Below are 17,762 nucleotides of genomic sequence, written 5' to 3'. Positions count from 1 at the left end.
GCATAGAGCAAGTCAGTGTTCCATACAGACAGACAAGCAATTCACTCCTCATGGCCTGAGAGGACCTCTGGCACATATGTTTGTTCAAGTATTCATGGTGAATGTAGGTCAACTGCCTTGGATGTCGAAGTGCAGTCACTCAGTCATACAGATGGGAATTTTTCTCCTCCACGCATTCACAGTTACACCACTGAAGTCAGCAATGATGATTAGGCAACTGGGTGTATGCTTCTGAGTTTACTAAATAAACAGAAATCAGGTTATTTGTAACCATGTTCCCTGGATGGCTCCCTGTGACACTAAGGCAACTGAAGGCTGAACTGTACTGCAGCCAAACTGGCTTGGACCCTAATTTGAATGAGAGAGGGTGGGTCTGTGTACTGTGTTGTACAGTAGGTGGGCAGAATCATGTTATGAGACGCTAGCACTGGCGCCATAGACCCACTCCTGTTCCCACGTTCTGTCAATAGTACAGACTCTGATTCTGCCAGGTAAGTGGGAGAGGAGGTGAGGAAGGTAAACACTATTTATGTAACTTCTCTGTCCTACATCTATCCTTTTACAAGAAATTGCATTCAGTTGCACATCAGGAGATGCATGTCTCTTTGGCCAGGCAGACAGCTCAATGGATAACTACAATGGCAGTTACAGTAGGCATCGGGTAAGAATAACATCAATACAAGACAACAGTGTAAAAACCTGCAGACTTTATTATTAACAAATTGTCCAATTTCATCTGTACAGAACAAAAAAACCTAAAATCAAAACCAGGGAAATGCACTGTTATTCTGTTACATCTCAAGTACATGGCATTATCAGAGATGAAAAACAAAGGACCTCCATAAATGTATACACAAAAAACATCATTACAAAACATATTTTTTCATCATAATCTTAAATCATATGTTATAGTCATAATCATTATTTCAATTTAATTTTTTGAGCGCTCTCGACAGACAAAATAACAGTAAGTACTGATAGATAGAACGACTCAACAGTATTCAATGCTGTCTCTAAGCACAACAGAGGAGTGCTGGTAAAAAAAGGAAAAAAAAGAAGCAGAAAGTTCTCCCAAACTAGGTGTATTTGTAATGTATTTCCCTCTCCAAGTCCAGGGTATGAGAACTCACACCTCTGCTGGATTTGGAGTCATGGTTCCTCAGGAGTGTAAACTAGGAAGGGGGCCAGGGATCTGGTATACTACTGTACTGTACATTGGGGGGATCCCTCTCTGGGATTGTCAGAGTAGGCACACATTGAGATCAATGATCAATCTTCTATGGTACAGCAGGCCATTTTACAAGTCAAATCATGAACTGTTTATTACAAGCAAGGAAGGAAGCGCTGACACCAATTCAAGAGCAAGGCCAAGGCAATGTTATGGAAACCATATTGAGGAAACAAACTTGCATGGCAGAGCTTTTTGAGAACACAATAGTGTAGAATAATCATATGAATTGTTCCAACTCTTCTCCTGCGGAGGACCTTCTTGCATTTGGACTGGTTGAATAGGTTTAGTATTCAGGTTAAATCTGAAGGAGCTTTGAGTTCTATCTGATACTGCAAGTATGTTTTGAGTTCAGTAACTAAATTCAAAATGGCAACAGAATACTCAATCCTTATACCGAGCTAAAAAGCTCCAGGGGTGACAACGTAAAGTCCTACAAACATCAAGCCCCAAATGACCCAACTAAATACCCTTCTAATGTCAGCAGCCTTTATCCCCTCACCTGGTAGAACATGGATACTTTGAAGGCAGTGAATAAAAGGCAACAAGAGAACATTCAAATCAAAAAAGGACTCACAAACTTGACCATTAGTAAACAAATAAATAAGGCTATGACCAAACTCTCTCTCTTTCTCTCTCTCTCTATATATATATATATATATATGTGTGTGTGTGTGTATATATATATATAAGATATAAAAAAACATACAAATGTGCAATAGTTCCAGTATCATTTAAAACACAATGTTCACATCTCTATAAGCATCTATTTTTTTTGTTTTGTTGCATTGTTCTTGACCCTTATACCAACCATTCTGCCAATGTACTGTAAAACAGCTACAAATACCATTGGTTTAAACCTGCCACAACTGCAGGTTGACTACTTGAAATCTAGATGGGGACGCTTTGGAAATGTTAGAAGCCAGTGTTCAAAATGAGACACTGCACCATCACCAGTGTTGTGTCCACTCCAGCTGAGGAGAGTTGAGTGGACCGATCGTCTGTGACTGTAATCTTAAACGCTCTGTCTGTTAGGTTGACGTACCTTGAGAGAAACGTGAATACTTGTAGCCTGTTGTTCCAGTAATCTGTAACATGCTAACCATTTCTAATAATCTCACCCATTGTGTTAGCACAATGCTAACCCTACCATGGTCTGTGGAGTGCCAGTTCAGACTCAGTGTATCGAGATTGCATCCATGGCACTGGAGCGGTCTGAGATACAGACGGAGGAGCTTATGCTGCCAGGTCTGCCAGTATAATCATCATTAATATAATAATAATAATATCATCATTGTCATTATGAGTGTAAGACTGATATATACTGTAAGTTTGGCTGTCTGACTCATGTCCTATGTGGCTCAGTGGAGGACAGTCTTCTACACCACACCTGGCAGTCTCATGGCAAGTCAGTAAATGTAATACACATCGGCAACCTGAAATCAACCCCCCACCCCACCCTCTCAGGAGAAGAACTAAATAATAAGTAATAGAAAGACAGCATTAATCCTCCCCATTTACACACACACACACACACACACACACACACACACACACACACACACACACACACACACACACACACACACACACACACACACACACACACACACACACACACACACACACACACACACACACACACACACACACACACACACACACACACACACACACACACACACACACACACACCCCCTGCAGTATTGAAGTCACTGAAAAAACCCTCCAGTCAAAAGTAATGAGAGGCTTTTCTCTCCCTCTCCCATAACTCTTAATGCTTACTGAGAATCCACCTCACCCTCTGGCCCACCAACCCCCCACAGTAAAACATATCTGTAAAAAGATATTGCTTCTAAATGAGGTAAAAGAAAAAGAAAAAACACTGCAAGAGAAACCAAAGCATAATCCAAAATAACAAATAATGCTTTATGTGCTGCCGGGCAAAGGTCTGTTAGCCGTTTAGCAGTGGAGGGACAGGTAGGCAGCAGCGTCCTTGTAGAAGTCTCCTTCAGAAGTGAAGCGCAGAGAAGCTTTGGCCTCCGTCTGTTGGACAGCGAAGGAGGAGGACAGTCTCACAGTCAGGGAATGTCCGCTTCCACACCAGCACTGGGAGACCAACCATGACAGGGGAGTCTGGATAATATAGCCCCAAACATGACCCTCCAACAGCATAGCGATGAGAGATAAGCATGAATGGCTCCCCCCGAGCTTCCCAGTCTTATGAAGTGAAGTGGAGGAGGCCATGGGGGAAACAGAAAGATAGAAAGGTAGGGGTGGGGGGTTTGTACATGTGGCCAGGCTGAGGTGGGAGTTGTTCGGGCTACACTGAAGGTAGGGGAGGGGCCTTTTGGTGGTTCTTCTTCTTTTTCTTCTGCTGCTGCGGCTCCCGAGGCCCCTCCCTCTCTACCTGTCCTTGAGCTCCTGGGTCACACGCTTAGTGATGCGGCCGCACAGCAGGCCGAACAGGAAGAGCACGGACACGCCCAGACAAATCATGGCCAGGATGTAGTTCTTGGACGGCGAGGTCATCACCTGCATGGCCAGGTCTGAGAAGCCTTCAGCTGGTGCCACCTGGGGGAGATATATTAGGGTCAACATGAATCATTAGAGAATCCACTAATGGTTCACAGAAGTCTAATTTGCAGTATCAGGCCATGCTGGGTCAGGACAAAATGAATTTGCTATACTAACCTTGGCAGCGTAGCTCCACATGTCAATGCGGTCCTGCAGTCTCTTCTTGCACTCTGGCTGCAGACGTACCCGCTTGTCCTGAAGAGCCTCCATCAGACAGGACATCTCTATAGCATACATGAATGGAAAAGCACACACACTATCAAAACCTATCCAACACCTAGGAAAAGGGCTAAAGGCGTGCGTGTGTGCGTGTGTGTGTGTGTGTGTGTGTGTGTGTCTGCACTCACGGCGTCCTCGTCCGGGCGGGATGGCAGCACAGTGGTGTTTGATGTCCAGGGCACAGGCCGTGTGGAGGACAGGGTCCACAAAGATGTCTGCCTTGCTCTCCTTCAGCATGTTCAACACCTCCTACAGAGGGAGAGAGAGAAAGAGTGAAGCTCTAGGGGGCATTGTATTTCTATGTTTGGGTCTGCCTTGAGTGAAGAAAAAGTAGTAGGAGAGATACAAGAGACAAGAGACACACCTACCTTCTTACACCCTTCCTGTTTGATCTTGAGCAAGTTGACTTTGAGACACTCCTCCACCTGACCCGTCTGCTCCTGGGCTGCAGCCTCCTCTGGACACAGCTGAGAGATCTGGGACAGGGACACCGAAACAACACACACACATGACTTAGTAGTGTTATAAAGCATTATCAAGTGCGTCATCTTCCTATTCCTGTGCAGCCCAACTCACCTCCTCTGTACAATGCACCTGGAGTTGGGGGTCTAGCCTGTAATCGAGTGCTGACTCCTGTAAGATCACCCTGATTTGGTCCTCACAGTCAGGGGAGAGCCGCTGTGGATGTACACGCAAAAAAAAAGAAAAGGAAAATGCAACTATTCAACAACAAGCAATGATAAAAAACTAAACATCTTAACTTGACGACAATGCCATTGTAATAAACCAGTAGTAGTGTTGTCACACCTGGTCAGCATATTTTAGTTTGAGGCAGGAGATGACCTGGCCCTCCAGCTCACTGTCTCCTGTGGCCTTGTTGAGGATGCTCTGGCAGAACTTGGGGATGTCTGCCTTACACGACTTCCTCAGTATTGGGTTTAACCTGTAGTCTACATACACAGGTGAGAGATGGGGGTTAGAACTGATATATACTGGGATATATACACACCGACAGTAATGCTACTAGACTGGACATGGTGGGTATGATAAGACACTATAAAGTGTGCTCTGATGTATCATACAAATGAGGTTTAGGGTGTGTGTGCAGTATAAAAGTGTGTGTGTGTGTGTGTGTGCGCGCGTGTGTTTTCCCTCCATCTGTCCATCTATAAGCGTTATGCCTACCTGTGTTTTGTGTGATCTGTCTCTTGGTGATCATCTGTTTGCACTTGGGGTCCATCAGCTCGCTGTTCTTGTTTTGCTTCAGACACTGCAGCATGTTCTTGGCATCGGCCTCCGTACAGAAGCGCTGGAACAGACACAGAGAGAGAACCATAATTACATAAGAAGTCACACATGGAGGAGCCCACTGTCTAGCCTCCATGGGAATTATCATTGCCTAGCCATATCATGATATGTCACCTCATGTAAGCAGCAATCATGGTTTGACTGAGGCGCCTTTGAGCATAGCTACAGTGGAGTTGGACTGGAGTCCGATCATTCCTCCTTAAATGGTTGACTCAGCCTAGGATTTGAGGTGTGCTTGGGTGCATGGGTCATAGGTTAAAGGAGGAGGGCGTAAGTCTGTTGGAAATCTTCTACCTCGGGCCACTGCAGTGAAATTGCAGTTAGAAGTTCCAAACAACAACATCCTCCCTAATAATAATACAACCCCCTGAAAAGCACTTGCAGTGTTGGACATTAGCTGTTGCGTCTGTTGCATGTGCGCATGATTCGAAGAGGCAGCCACCATACAGAAAGGTGAATATCGGTGAGTCCACTCCCCTAGAACACCCCTGGCCAGTAACATGTTTGTATACATATTTGTTTTGCAAGACTGTCGGGTAGGACACTGTAACAAGGTCTGTTAGTACACAGAGGCAGACGCAGTATAGGGATTAGGGATTGCTCCCGTTTATTCATAAAGTATTTCGTAAAACTCTTAGTCGGCTTTCCAGCCTCGTCAAAAGGTTAGTTAGTTAGTTAGTTCGTTCGTTCTCTCTCTCTCTCTCTCCGTTCCCAGCTCACCTACTGAAATGGCAGAAGCACACACATCTTAAGCACTCGCCAACGAGACTTTATTTGCAACAGGTGTGCAACGAAGCCTCGCCGACACAACCCCGGCCACGGTCCTGTAGCTTCCTCTACAGGCCGAACGCTGCATGTCCCCCCACAGACACCATTTTAGAACGTGCTTCATTCACGGGATCTCATTCCCTGATTGCTACCGAATAAACATAAGCTTTTAGAAAGCTTGAATGTTACATATTGCAGCTTTAAGTGGCGTAATATCATGTTGAGTATTCAAGTAAAAGCCCTACCCGGATCATCTGCTTGCAGACCCTCATGAGTTGGTAGTCCAACTCTGGGTCCATCATCTCCACCTCCTGGAGCTTAAACACTCGGTGGTGGCAGCGCTGAGTTAGCTGTCTCTTGTTCTCCTTCAGACACTCGATCACCTACACACAAAGGAATAGGAGAAGGGAGTGTTCAAACATCAATACTACTCTACATTTTTAAAAAACTATCGTCATGGAGTGTCTTGAGTGAGTGACAGACTGACCTGGGCATTACCGAAGGCCACGTTCTGGCACAGCTTGCTGATGTCCTGCTTACATGAGTCAAACAGCTCTGGCTCCAGACGGATATCCTCAGACTGTGGAGCAACGCCATAAACACAATTACACTGTAATTTCTATTTTTTTTAAAAATTGCCATTGTGCAACAAGCATGTGCATAGGGCTTGTGAACACACCATCTCCAGCTCCTCCACCCTGAGCTGTTTGCGACACTTGACGGAGACGCGCTGCTCTTTCACGTCCTGCAGTGTGTCGTTTCTCACAGTGGTACTCAAACACATCACCACATCCACCCTGAAAGAGAGAGTGGGAGGACAGGGGCGAGACTTGTTATGTCAAACCCAGATTGATGGCTTTTGTATTGCCAAAAGACTGGAGTGGTGTTCAATACAGCCAAACATCTGTGGCAGGTGATATCTCTTGCACTCACTTCTTCTTGATGTTGGGGCACAGTTTGAGCACGTCCTCCTTGCAGGCCATCTTGAACTTGTAGGAGAAGCGAAAGTCCTTGATCTGGATCTGAGAGAGTAGAGAATAGAAAGGTTCAGAGCGAGAGCAGTTGAGAAAGGAATACAAAAGGAGTAAAGCAACAGTCAGATACAGTCCATTCAGCTTGAGAAGCTCAGAGAAACCATGGCATGAACAAGCCTGAATCAAAAACCAGTCTCACCAGCTGGAAGTGTGTGACACCCACAGCACACTTGTCGTTCATCTCCTTCTGATGTTTGTTCTGGACCAGACACTCCATCAGATCCCCAGTGTCTATCTGGTTATCTGCCACCTCCTGAGTGAGGAAAAAAAGGAGCATTGACAAGTTAATATAAAAGTGAATTCCAGACGTCCCCTGGAATATACAGCTAAGAAGAATGGTCTGATGGTCTGGCCTGCCAAGGGACTGCAGATGAAAATGAGCCATCTGGCTAAGATTAATGTGCACTGTCCCCTTCAAATAAATATAATTAAAAAGGTGCAATATGTAGCTTTTTCCCCTTGAAAAAAATGTCACTAAATAAACATGCTGAATCATTACTTATGATACATTGGCAGTCTGTGACAGTGCGTGCACCTGCCAAGACTGAATTTGCCTTTCCAAAATGTTTAGGACGTTTTTGGGTGTCTACCACTTGCTGTGGGTGTGTAACCTGCGACTTGCATGTGTGTGGGGCTCATTGGCTACCTACAGTACTGTCTGGGAGCAGCAAGCATTTCTCAGTGCTGGAAGCCTTCGTGTGGAAGTAAGTTTGTAACATGCATTCTGATGATTGTTTTAAAAAAAAATATATATATATATTATGAATTGTCATTGCAATTCCCATTGCTGTGAAAAGAGGGCACAATCCTGTATATAGTGCCTTTAAGTAAAGTAAAGTAAAAGTATTGCCCTATAAGGACAAAGCCAGTGAAACCAGACACCTATCTAATGCGAAATTAAACATCAAAACCAGTTTATGGGCTTTTTGGCATTTACTGGTTAAAGAAGCTATGACAGAGAGCATCAGGGTATAAGACTCACGTGACAGTGGGACTGAATGACTGGCTCACAAGCTCGCATCAACAGGGTCTCAATCTGAATGTCCTGGTAGGAAAGAGAGAGATGAATTATAAGAAACAACATGCTCACTCAAATCATTATCAAAAATTCCTTTTCGGGTGCTTGATCCTTGTAGACTAACAGAGGAAACAAAGTATGGACAGCACTCCAATCATTACGGAAAGAGAGGAAAGAAAGACAACCATTCATTGACTAGATATATCCAACCTTGATTTACCACAGAAAAATCTCTTAGAGTAGTCTGACCCATATATTACTGTCTCTCTTACCTCAGACTCCAGCTCAGTCAGGTTGCCGACAACATCCCTACATTCTGACACCAGGTCCTCTAGGTGGTCTTGTAGACACTCTAACTCCTGAAGACAAACATTCATAGTCAAACACATACAGTAAAAACAGACACGAGTTCTAGTGCAATTATTACCAACCCAGGACCCAAAGCTAGTCTAGAGACCTAGACTGCGATCTATTGTGCTGACTGTAGGCTCCTACCTGACCAGTATCAGTCTTCTCACTGCACCACTTTCCCAGGTCAGTCATACAGCGCCTCTGAAGCTCAGGGTCCAGCTTCACGTCCAGCGCCCTCTGGTGGAGAATTCTCTGAACCTCTACTTTGCAGTCACGCGAGAGCTGAGGTGTGGGAAAAGGGGAAAGAGAAGAGAACTCAATATGCATGACAAATGAGATTGTGAGATGGAAGGAAGAGAAGAGCCCAAATAATTTTGCCACTTGAGAAATAATACAGCTGTTGTCACCATACTCTTCCACTGGTTCGATTGCGTTAGGCAACCCGGATCGAGCGCAACTCAAGTCTTTTAAGTCTGTGAGTGTTGGTTATAAATTAACCAATTCATTAATATTCACAAATATCTCATCTGCTGCTAATCATAATGATGGGTATAAAGTTATTACATAATCCAGTATATTATTACATAATCCCATTTAAGACACCAATTACACATTCACAATGTAGAGGTGCATGGACTGGTACTTTTACAGTAAAAAACGACTTAGTATCATCTGCAGCCATACCCGTCTGCCCTGGTCCTCTGTACGGTAGGCGTGGCGGTACAGGCAGGAGAAGATGGCACCAGGTGGCATCATCTCGCTGGTCTCGTTCCAGCCGTGAGTGTGGCACAGGCGAGAGGCGTCGCCCTGGCACTTCTTGTACAGGATAGGGTCTAGTCTGGGAGACAAGAGTGAGTGCGTATGTGAGTAAATAAGTATACTATGAGCAGAGCAGACACATGGAGTCAGGCTGCTTTTGACGATTGTGTGCTTAGAAGGCAGACATGACATGGTTTAAAATTGTGGCTTTGGGATCTTGTCACTCACTTCCAGTCTCGTGCTATGAAGTACTGCAGCTCCAGCAGCCTGTGTTCACAGTCCTCCACCATCTTCTCTGTGTAGAGGTGCTCCATCAGACAGGACAGGATCCTAAACAGAACAATAGACCTAACTTGACGAACGACAACAAGCAGTGATGGGCTGTGTTTTGTTCTTGAATCTCTGTTGATTTTTCTATCCAACTGAGAGCTGTAGAGAGAGATACGATAACTTACATGGGGTCTCCATTGCGGATGTGTTTGCAGGCGGTCTGAATGACAGACTCGCAGGCCTCGTTCAAGGCCCGGTCGATGCGGTAGTCTGCCCCCGGGTCGGCCTCCTGGATCAGGGTCTGGAGCTGAGGGAGAGAGAGAGAGGCATCATCCAAAACATCAACAACAACCTTGGTAGCTAATGAGATGGCAGCACTGCCAGATAACTGATCGACTTGTGACACAATGGGGCGTGTAGAGTAACTCTTTTACGCCATGAAACTCTTAATTATGTTGCCTAACTGATCTCTTCCACATTCATAAAGTTAATTTACTTTGCACATATAGAAAACAAGACAAATCCGTATAGAATTTTGGAAAAACATGAAAAAAAAAAGATGTGCTGCGGGGGTCAAAAAAGTTTGCTAAGTAGCTCCCCCCAGTGGTCACACATTACAAATATTTAAGACGAGAAAAACAAGAGTGTTAACTCACAGATTTCTGGCAAAGGTTATCGATGGCCCCCATGTCTCCGCGGCCCACCCTCATGAGACAGTGGAGGGTGCGTCCCTTACGGTGCAGGCCGGAGCAGTGGGCCTCGATCTCCCCACGGCAGTGCAGCACGATCTCTGGGCTCAGGGAGAAGTCCTCCATCAGCATCCTTCTATAGTCCAGCATCTCTCCCTGGCATTCTCCACTCACCGCACGACCTGGAGCACACGCAGTCAGGGACACAGTTAGCGACAAGGCAGAACAAAACCACCATGACAAGACGACTTTCATCCAGTTGATGCTAGCACAAACACTTTTCTTTTATAGTTATGAGTATATGAAAAAGACACAAGTATCGACAAAAATAGGCACAGAGAAGCAGTGAGAGGCAGTGGCAAAGACAGATAGATATTCAACAGCCTGAGACAGGACAACAGGGCGGTCCACACCTCTGTGTACGGCAGACTCCAGACAGAGCAGCAAGTAGGATAGGCGGGCCTCGCGGGCGCGGGGCATGTTGGTGTCCATGCTGCAGCGGTACTTCTTCAGGTCCGACTTGCAGGCCTTGGCCAGGGAGTAGCTGACCTTGTAGTCCTGGGCTATCAACTTCTGCCTGGTGGTCAGGGCCTCTCGACACTAAGAATGACCACAGTACTGTTAGATCACAATCCAAATCATTTCCAAAAGTCAATACTAGTAGAATAAGAGTATTCTATTTTGGCCAACAATGACCCTCTATTGTCTATCCATAGTCAACAGGAGCACACTTACCCTTTCAGACATGGCCTCCTCAAACTTGTGGTTGAAAAGACACTTATAGACTCTGCCTTCCCCAGCCGGCGTCTAGAGGAGAAAAAAAAAGAAATTGCGATTCAACAAGGAATTTGTTTTCATTTTGTTCTTAATGTTTCATTTAGTCAAGGCAGAGGTGTACTTTCCTAATCTAGCCCAGTGATACTCAATCCTGGTCCTGGAGAGCCGTAGTGGTTCCAGGTTTTTGTCCCAGCCTAGTGCCATCAAACCTGATTTAAGTAATAAACCGATCTTCAAAACCTTGATTAGCTGAACCAGGTGTGTCACTCCGGCTCTCCAGGACCAGGACCGAGTATAACTGATCTCTCTCTCCAGTAAAAAGGTCTAAAATGAAATAACAGAGACGAGAGGAATCGTCAGAGATGGCGACTAGCGAGGAGCTCACATTTTCACAGAAGTGCTCACGGTCCTCGCGGCAGGAGAAGTAGAGGTAGCGGTCCAGGTGGAAGTCATCGGAGGAGAGCTCGGCCACACGCATGATAGACTTCTTACACTCGTCCTTGATGGTATGGGCCCCGGGCAGCTCCTCCGCCTCCTGGACCAGACCCTTTTCCAGACACGCTATCACCTCGCCTTGGGAGTGCATGTCCTGAGAGAGAGAACATGTAAGGAGAAAGAACAGTCATTCATGACCCATGGGTGTTATGAAAGATGATTCAGTGTTATGAAAGATGCATCAAATAATATGCATTATTATCATTACTGTTATTACAAGGATGACTAGGCATTTGCTACAGCAGTGACATCTAGGGCTTTAAATTTAGTTTAATGAGTTAGCGCTGTCGTGAACATGTTGCCCTGGCGACCCACAATTTGATTTCCAGAGACAGTCATTAATCATCGAGAAATGAATAATTCATCAAGGGAAGCCGAGATATAAATAGTGCTGTTTAACACTGGGAGTGTATGGAGAATGAAGGCTAAATTTGTAATAAATCATAAGGTGGCAGTATGTGACTGTGGAGAGAGCAAACAGACTGGTTATTGGCTCTACCATAGAATGCTCCTGCTGCCCAAACTAAAACACCTCATAAAGACTTAGGCCATGTTTAAACACCAGGTGTCAAATAAACTGAAAACCAAACCAACAAAATGATAATCCAACACAAACAAAATGACTGGTCCTGCTCCTGCCAATTATTTGGTGTGTTACCAATAGGCACATAATATGTACTCAATTTATAAAGTCGTATAAATTGAGTACATAAAAGCAGCTGTTCCAAAATGCAATAAGCCACCATGAGAAAATTTGTGATACAAAGAGACAGTGGCTTGATTCCTATTGACAAACATTTACTTGCAAGTTAAATTTTATAATATCCCTATTTTTGAACTTACCAATCAAAGCCTGTTGAGAGCAAGCTCACACCTATCAGCTCCGCTCAGTAGTGGAAAGCCATTAAACTTTCACTTTCCACCAGTGAAATGAGTGATACGGATAATGAGACTTTATAGAGAGCATGAGAAAATCCCAGTCAATGCAATGTTGAGACAAGGCTAGTGCCTTACCTTCTCTCCAGTGCTGATGCTGCCACAGTGCAGAGTGTTGATGTCCTCGCGACACTTGTCCATGAAGCCACAGATGAGGCGGTAGTCGCTGAACACAATAGTGGTCATCTTGGTTATGTACTGGTTGCACTGGTACTCTGTGATGTTGCCACGGTGATCCACCAGGCAGGATACCAGGTAGCCCTTTCCTCGCTCCTCTGCCGCACATTCTTTTATCTGCTCAGAGGAAAATTATGCTTTGATTTCTCAGCCTCTCCTCTCATTCTCATTCTTTCTCTCTCAAACACACAAAGTTGGTTCAAACATCAAGGGCATGTAAACGTGAGCTTAAGTATCTAACCAAAGCCAAAATAGATCATCAAAGAAATGTAGGAAAAAAGGATTATAGGAGGGCGAGGGTGCCTTTCTTGTAATCTTGGACTATTGCTATATTCAAGCAAAGAGCCTGGTGCTCCACTTTTTCAAAGTGGTTTGTGTCTCTAGGTGGCAGGACATCAGAGACAGTACTACAATGAGAAAGAAAAGGAGATCAATTTCTCACCTCAGAGATGGTGCTCTTGCACACCTCCACTGCCACAGACTCAAACTTGGGGTCAGTCGTCAGGTTCAGCTTGTAGTTCCACAGAAGCTGGAGGACACATTAAACATGTCTATTGATAGCCCAGAGGAAATCCAGGACAGAAAACTCCCTGTCTGTGTGGGGAATTCTAGCAGGGAGTGTATTTGCCTTTCTGCTACTCGAGAGAGTGACAGTGTTTAACTATCAGAATCTGAGAGAAATTATGGACACATTCGCTTACACATTACCCTCACATTCTTTTCTGGAAATCAAATATTCCAAAAACAATAAATACTGAGCTCAGCAAACTTGGCTGGGAGGAGACTGGAGTTCAGTTTAGCATTGATCTAAGCCTCATTGAAATGTCAGTGCAGAGACTCAGAACTCAAACTGACAGTACCATTTACAGATGCGAGGGAGTTCAAAGACTTACATGGTTGCAGTCAACAGCAATCTCTGTTTCCTGGAGGAAGATAAAAGAGACAAGGGAGTCAGACTGTGATCACAACTATAAGTGTGTTGAATCCTTTACAGAGGTCTGAACGCCAAAAGCTGTTCTCTCTCTCTCTCTCTCTCTCTCTCATACACATGCACAGGCACACATGCACACACCTTGGGTTATCAATGAGTTCTGGGTAGTGAGAGCCAAACATAGCCTAACCCCCTAGCAAAATATCCTGATGATCCTGAAGTACAAGTGCTACAATTCCATCATCAACGTTGTCAATCATTTCAACATAGAGGTAGTTCAAGTACTGGTGGGCCTGGAGCATCCCCTTTCCTTTACTGACTGATTCACCTCCTAAAATATCAGAAGGCCACTGAGAACTGACCAGATGCCTGTACAATGTTCACTTAAGGTCCTCCTTGTGGCCAAAGGATGCCTCTGCCCCCACTGCTGCCCAGTGTGAGATGACTGACTCCCCCTTCAGCACCTCTCAGTGTGACTGATGTATGGGTCTCCCTGAGAGTTGAGCAGCATGAGACAACGTGCCAACAATGCAGTCCAAACAACCGCTCACCACTCTTTTGTACCCTAAAATAACATCTAGGCTAGCTACAGATGGCAGCCTACAAGCTACTGAGGGACAGCCAAATGGTGTGTGTGTGTGTGTGTGTGTGTGTGTGTGTCTGCGAGTTTTCATCACATGGAAATCCCACCTTATTTTTCATATGACATGACTAACTAATGAGTTCACCAATTATCACAGATTCTCAGCCTCTGTCGAGCTTGGACGAGTAAGACTAAAAGATGGCAGTGAGTGTGGAGTAGCATGTGCCAGAAGAGCTAAGTTGCTATCACGGTGATCACACATTAGCTCTGCGGTCCATCTGCTTCAGTTGCTGCAGCATATTCATAGTCAATTTCAGCCATTCATAACGAGCACTTCACACCCTCACAAGCAAATCGGGGAGTCCGGAAAAGAGCAGGGGAGTAGCATCGAGAAAAGGGAACACTGACTCTGCAATGATAAGTTAAAATCAAACAAAAAACATCTCATTCTAGTCCCACTTATAAATGGCTTTGTTGTCTTCCTCTGTTGTCTTTTATGTATCTCTCTCTCTCACACACAACGTACATACATCACTGTGGGCCATTAATGCTATCTCCTATAGAGACAGCTGTCGCCCCACCCTCTCCCCAGATGTCCCTCTTTAAATCCACGCTCATTTCAAAAACTGCAGAAAAGGGAGTTAATGACCAACCCATAAATATCACTTCATCTCTTATAAAAACTATCTTTGTCTTGTCTAAAGCATGTTGCCTTGAAGGGGGAGAGACGCAGCAAAAGAGGTCAGTCATGACATCACGTGTCCTGCATTTCATTATATGAAATTGTCTATACCTGACAGCTTCCAGAGCACATCTCTCAACTTGTGTTGTTGGCCAGAGCAATCAAAATAAGCCTACACCTTTTCAGTGAAAACTCAACTCTATTCAAAAAGAGAGACATGGTTGTGAGGACATAAAAATGGCATTGAATTATGTTCTTTGAAACACTGTGTAGGCATAAGCTTAGCTATGGTCCCTATTTTGAGCAGCTGTGAATTTAAAAACAGAGGAGGGAACACTTGAATATTTTAGGCTATATCAAGCAGAGCAGTTGAAAATTATCTGGGTCTTTAATTCACACTGGAAGGGGAGCCTCGATAAGAGCTGTGAAGTGCCTATAAATGGAACCAAATAAAATTAAAAGGACTGAAAATCCTTTCTTGACCCCTCTGAGCACAAAATCGCCATGCTATGCTATACATTGCAATGACATTGTATGTCATGTAGACTAAGCCTAGACACATATAACATTATTATTATTTCCTGTAAACAGAAAGCTGTTAGCATAAGCTAGATGGAAGCTATAGGATCAGAGGGATGATAGCCATTCATAATGAATGCTGCTACATTAACCTCTATAAATAGCCCAAAAAACCTTCAACCTGAGATAAAAAGCAAATGTTTCTTGATTTTCTCTTGAAGAGCATCATAACAGACAGTCCAGATGTCAGAGAAGGGCAATTTCATGGTAACAGAATGACCCCGGGACTCGATATTTCACTTTTAAACGTGTGCCAAACAAAATCCCTTGATAGCAAAGTTTAACAAACTATACAACTCTATGCACAAGGACTACTTCTAACAAAGAGTGGGGTGTTAGCTATCATACTTGAAGTTGGAAAATATCGCTTTTGATTGTTCAGCTACAGTAAGTGAAGTGGATAATCCGGTAACAGAATGACTAAATGTGTCCCCCCACAGACATGCATGATTTATGGATTTGAATGTCATTCTGTACATGATGATGTCGCTAAAATATGGGAAAGAAGATAGAAATATATATCAATGACATTTGTTGTTCTCAATGTCTCTCTCTTCACTACACAAAAAAGCCTACACTTTTGCCACCAAAAAATGTAAATACAAGTAGGCTTATGTCATGTGCAGACACACAGACACCCAATCTGCTCCTAGTTTGCCTCAGAGATAGCCTCCGCAAAATCATTATTTATTGTCTGCAACAGGTGTGGGATGGATCCTAGGACACCACACCATATGTGTCTGTGCATTATTTAATGATGAAGACAAATCCCTTGCTGTCTTTTTTGCATCAAGTATGCAACATGCATGTCATCATTCTCAATGGCAGTGTGTTTCTCACTTCATTTCTCACCCCAAAATATAGACTGTTAGCTTTCATTTGACACCCGATTTGATATGCTCTGATGAATTTCACATTTTGGTCCTTTTACACAGAACTGCCCAAAAGTAGAAGAGCCAAGCCAGTCAGCAACACTCTACCATGGCCTCCTCCCAAGTCTGAGAACCACGTAAACAAAACCACAACTACCAAGGAAGCTGACAGTTAGCAGACCAATAGAGAAAATGCTATGTGTCTAAACCTACCCAGACCACCAGTAGAACTGCACCAAGAGAGTAGGGCAGGCCCTGAAATAAGTCTTGACATCTGGAAACGATGAATACCAGAGACTAATCAGAACTGACTGAGAGACCACCTGTCAATTCAGGTAACAGCAAGCTTCTTGTCAAATCTATTCCAGCACTGTTCTGGTTTCACAACAGATTTACAAGGCTAATGGAAGTCAATTAAGTTCAACTATAGAGTGTATTCTTATCATCACTGACACAGGTGCTCTCTCTCTCTCTCTCTCTCTCTCTTTAAATTCTGGCCCCAGCAGCAGAGGAGGCCCCTCACTGCAAATCGCTTTCCTTAGCCTATCCCAGATCATACAAGGCTGCCAGCTAGACACAAATATTGTCACTGAATGAATCTGCCAACACTTCAGGACAAACTTTCACACTTAACATCGTCCTGTATCCTTTCTCTAATCAGAACATTGATGGGATGCAACAATAGCTAATAAAGAGGATGTTAGGTCAGGACTGTCCAAACCCGTTCAACAGCAGTGGCTGGCTGACTTATTAGTATTGCATTGGTCACACATCTGTAGAGGCAGCTAGCTACCTAGCTAACGAGAGATGACTTAATTTACCCCCCCCATGTCCATGTTGCAAACAAATACTAACATGTTGCACTAAATATATCTAATATAGCTCTATGTCTCTTTTTTGCATTAAAGCATTTAGCTGCTAGCTTAGTGTTTAGCTAGTAGCTAGCACTTGCTAAGTTGTTAACTGGCTAGCTAGCTTAGCTAGCAAGCTAACTGGTCCTCATAGCTGTCTGGTGCTTGTGTGGAAGGCACACCCAACATTATTAATAACAAGCTTTACCTTTGCTCTGAAGATCGCTATTACACCACATACCTCTTTCCTATCCTGGAGGCACTCAAGCACGGCCAGGTTGTTACTCCAGGAATGCTTCGGACAAAGCCTAGTCAGGTCCTCCCGACAAGCCCCCTCTTCGGCCAGCCTCCAGCCGGTGGTGCGCTTACGGGGTGGCGAGGCCCCGACTACTGGTGCTGCATTTGCTGCAGCCGGTGGTTCTCCACCTTGATTTTGGGGGTTATCAACACTAACGGCGGGTTTGACGACATCATTAGTCTGAGATTTCTGTCCCCGAATAGGATGCACATACAAAAGGATGGACATCAAAAGCAGGAGGAGAGGAACACGTCTACAAGCCGCCATCTTCGGATAACTAACTAGCTAGCTTGCTTCGTTGGGCTAGCTACAGTTGGACGTCGGCGTGTGCGTTGTTGGCAATCTCAGACATAGATCGAC

At 44.4% G+C, this 17,762-nt stretch overlaps 1 protein-coding gene across 1 annotated transcript; it reads right to left on the bottom strand.

The window, feature by feature from the left end:
* Positions 1-704: 704 nt before the first annotated feature.
* Positions 705-17,669, bottom strand: glg1a (golgi glycoprotein 1a; the record flags this gene model as incomplete). Its single annotated transcript, XM_083667006.1, has 26 exons — positions 705-3,802; positions 3,923-4,029; positions 4,153-4,273; positions 4,393-4,500; positions 4,601-4,702; positions 4,832-4,974; positions 5,210-5,333; positions 6,346-6,483; positions 6,588-6,680; positions 6,780-6,897; positions 7,034-7,122; positions 7,274-7,387; positions 8,117-8,179; positions 8,425-8,511; positions 8,648-8,785; positions 9,188-9,341; positions 9,491-9,592; positions 9,718-9,839; positions 10,189-10,403; positions 10,635-10,821; positions 10,957-11,028; positions 11,384-11,587; positions 12,508-12,723; positions 13,049-13,135; positions 13,500-13,529; positions 17,346-17,669. 26 exons carry the CDS (start codon positions 17,667-17,669, stop codon positions 3,635-3,637), a joined length of 3,426 nt encoding a protein of 1,141 aa, XP_083523132.1. The 3' UTR covers positions 705-3,634.
* Between the last annotated feature and the right edge of the window lie 93 nt (positions 17,670-17,762).

Source organism: Argentina silus (assembly GCF_951799395.1).
Source record: "Argentina silus genome assembly, chromosome: 3".
NCBI lineage: Eukaryota > Metazoa > Chordata > Actinopteri > Argentiniformes > Argentinidae > Argentina > Argentina silus.
Note: the sequence above shows the minus strand (reverse complement) of the source record. Positions and strands in the feature narration are given on the sequence as shown.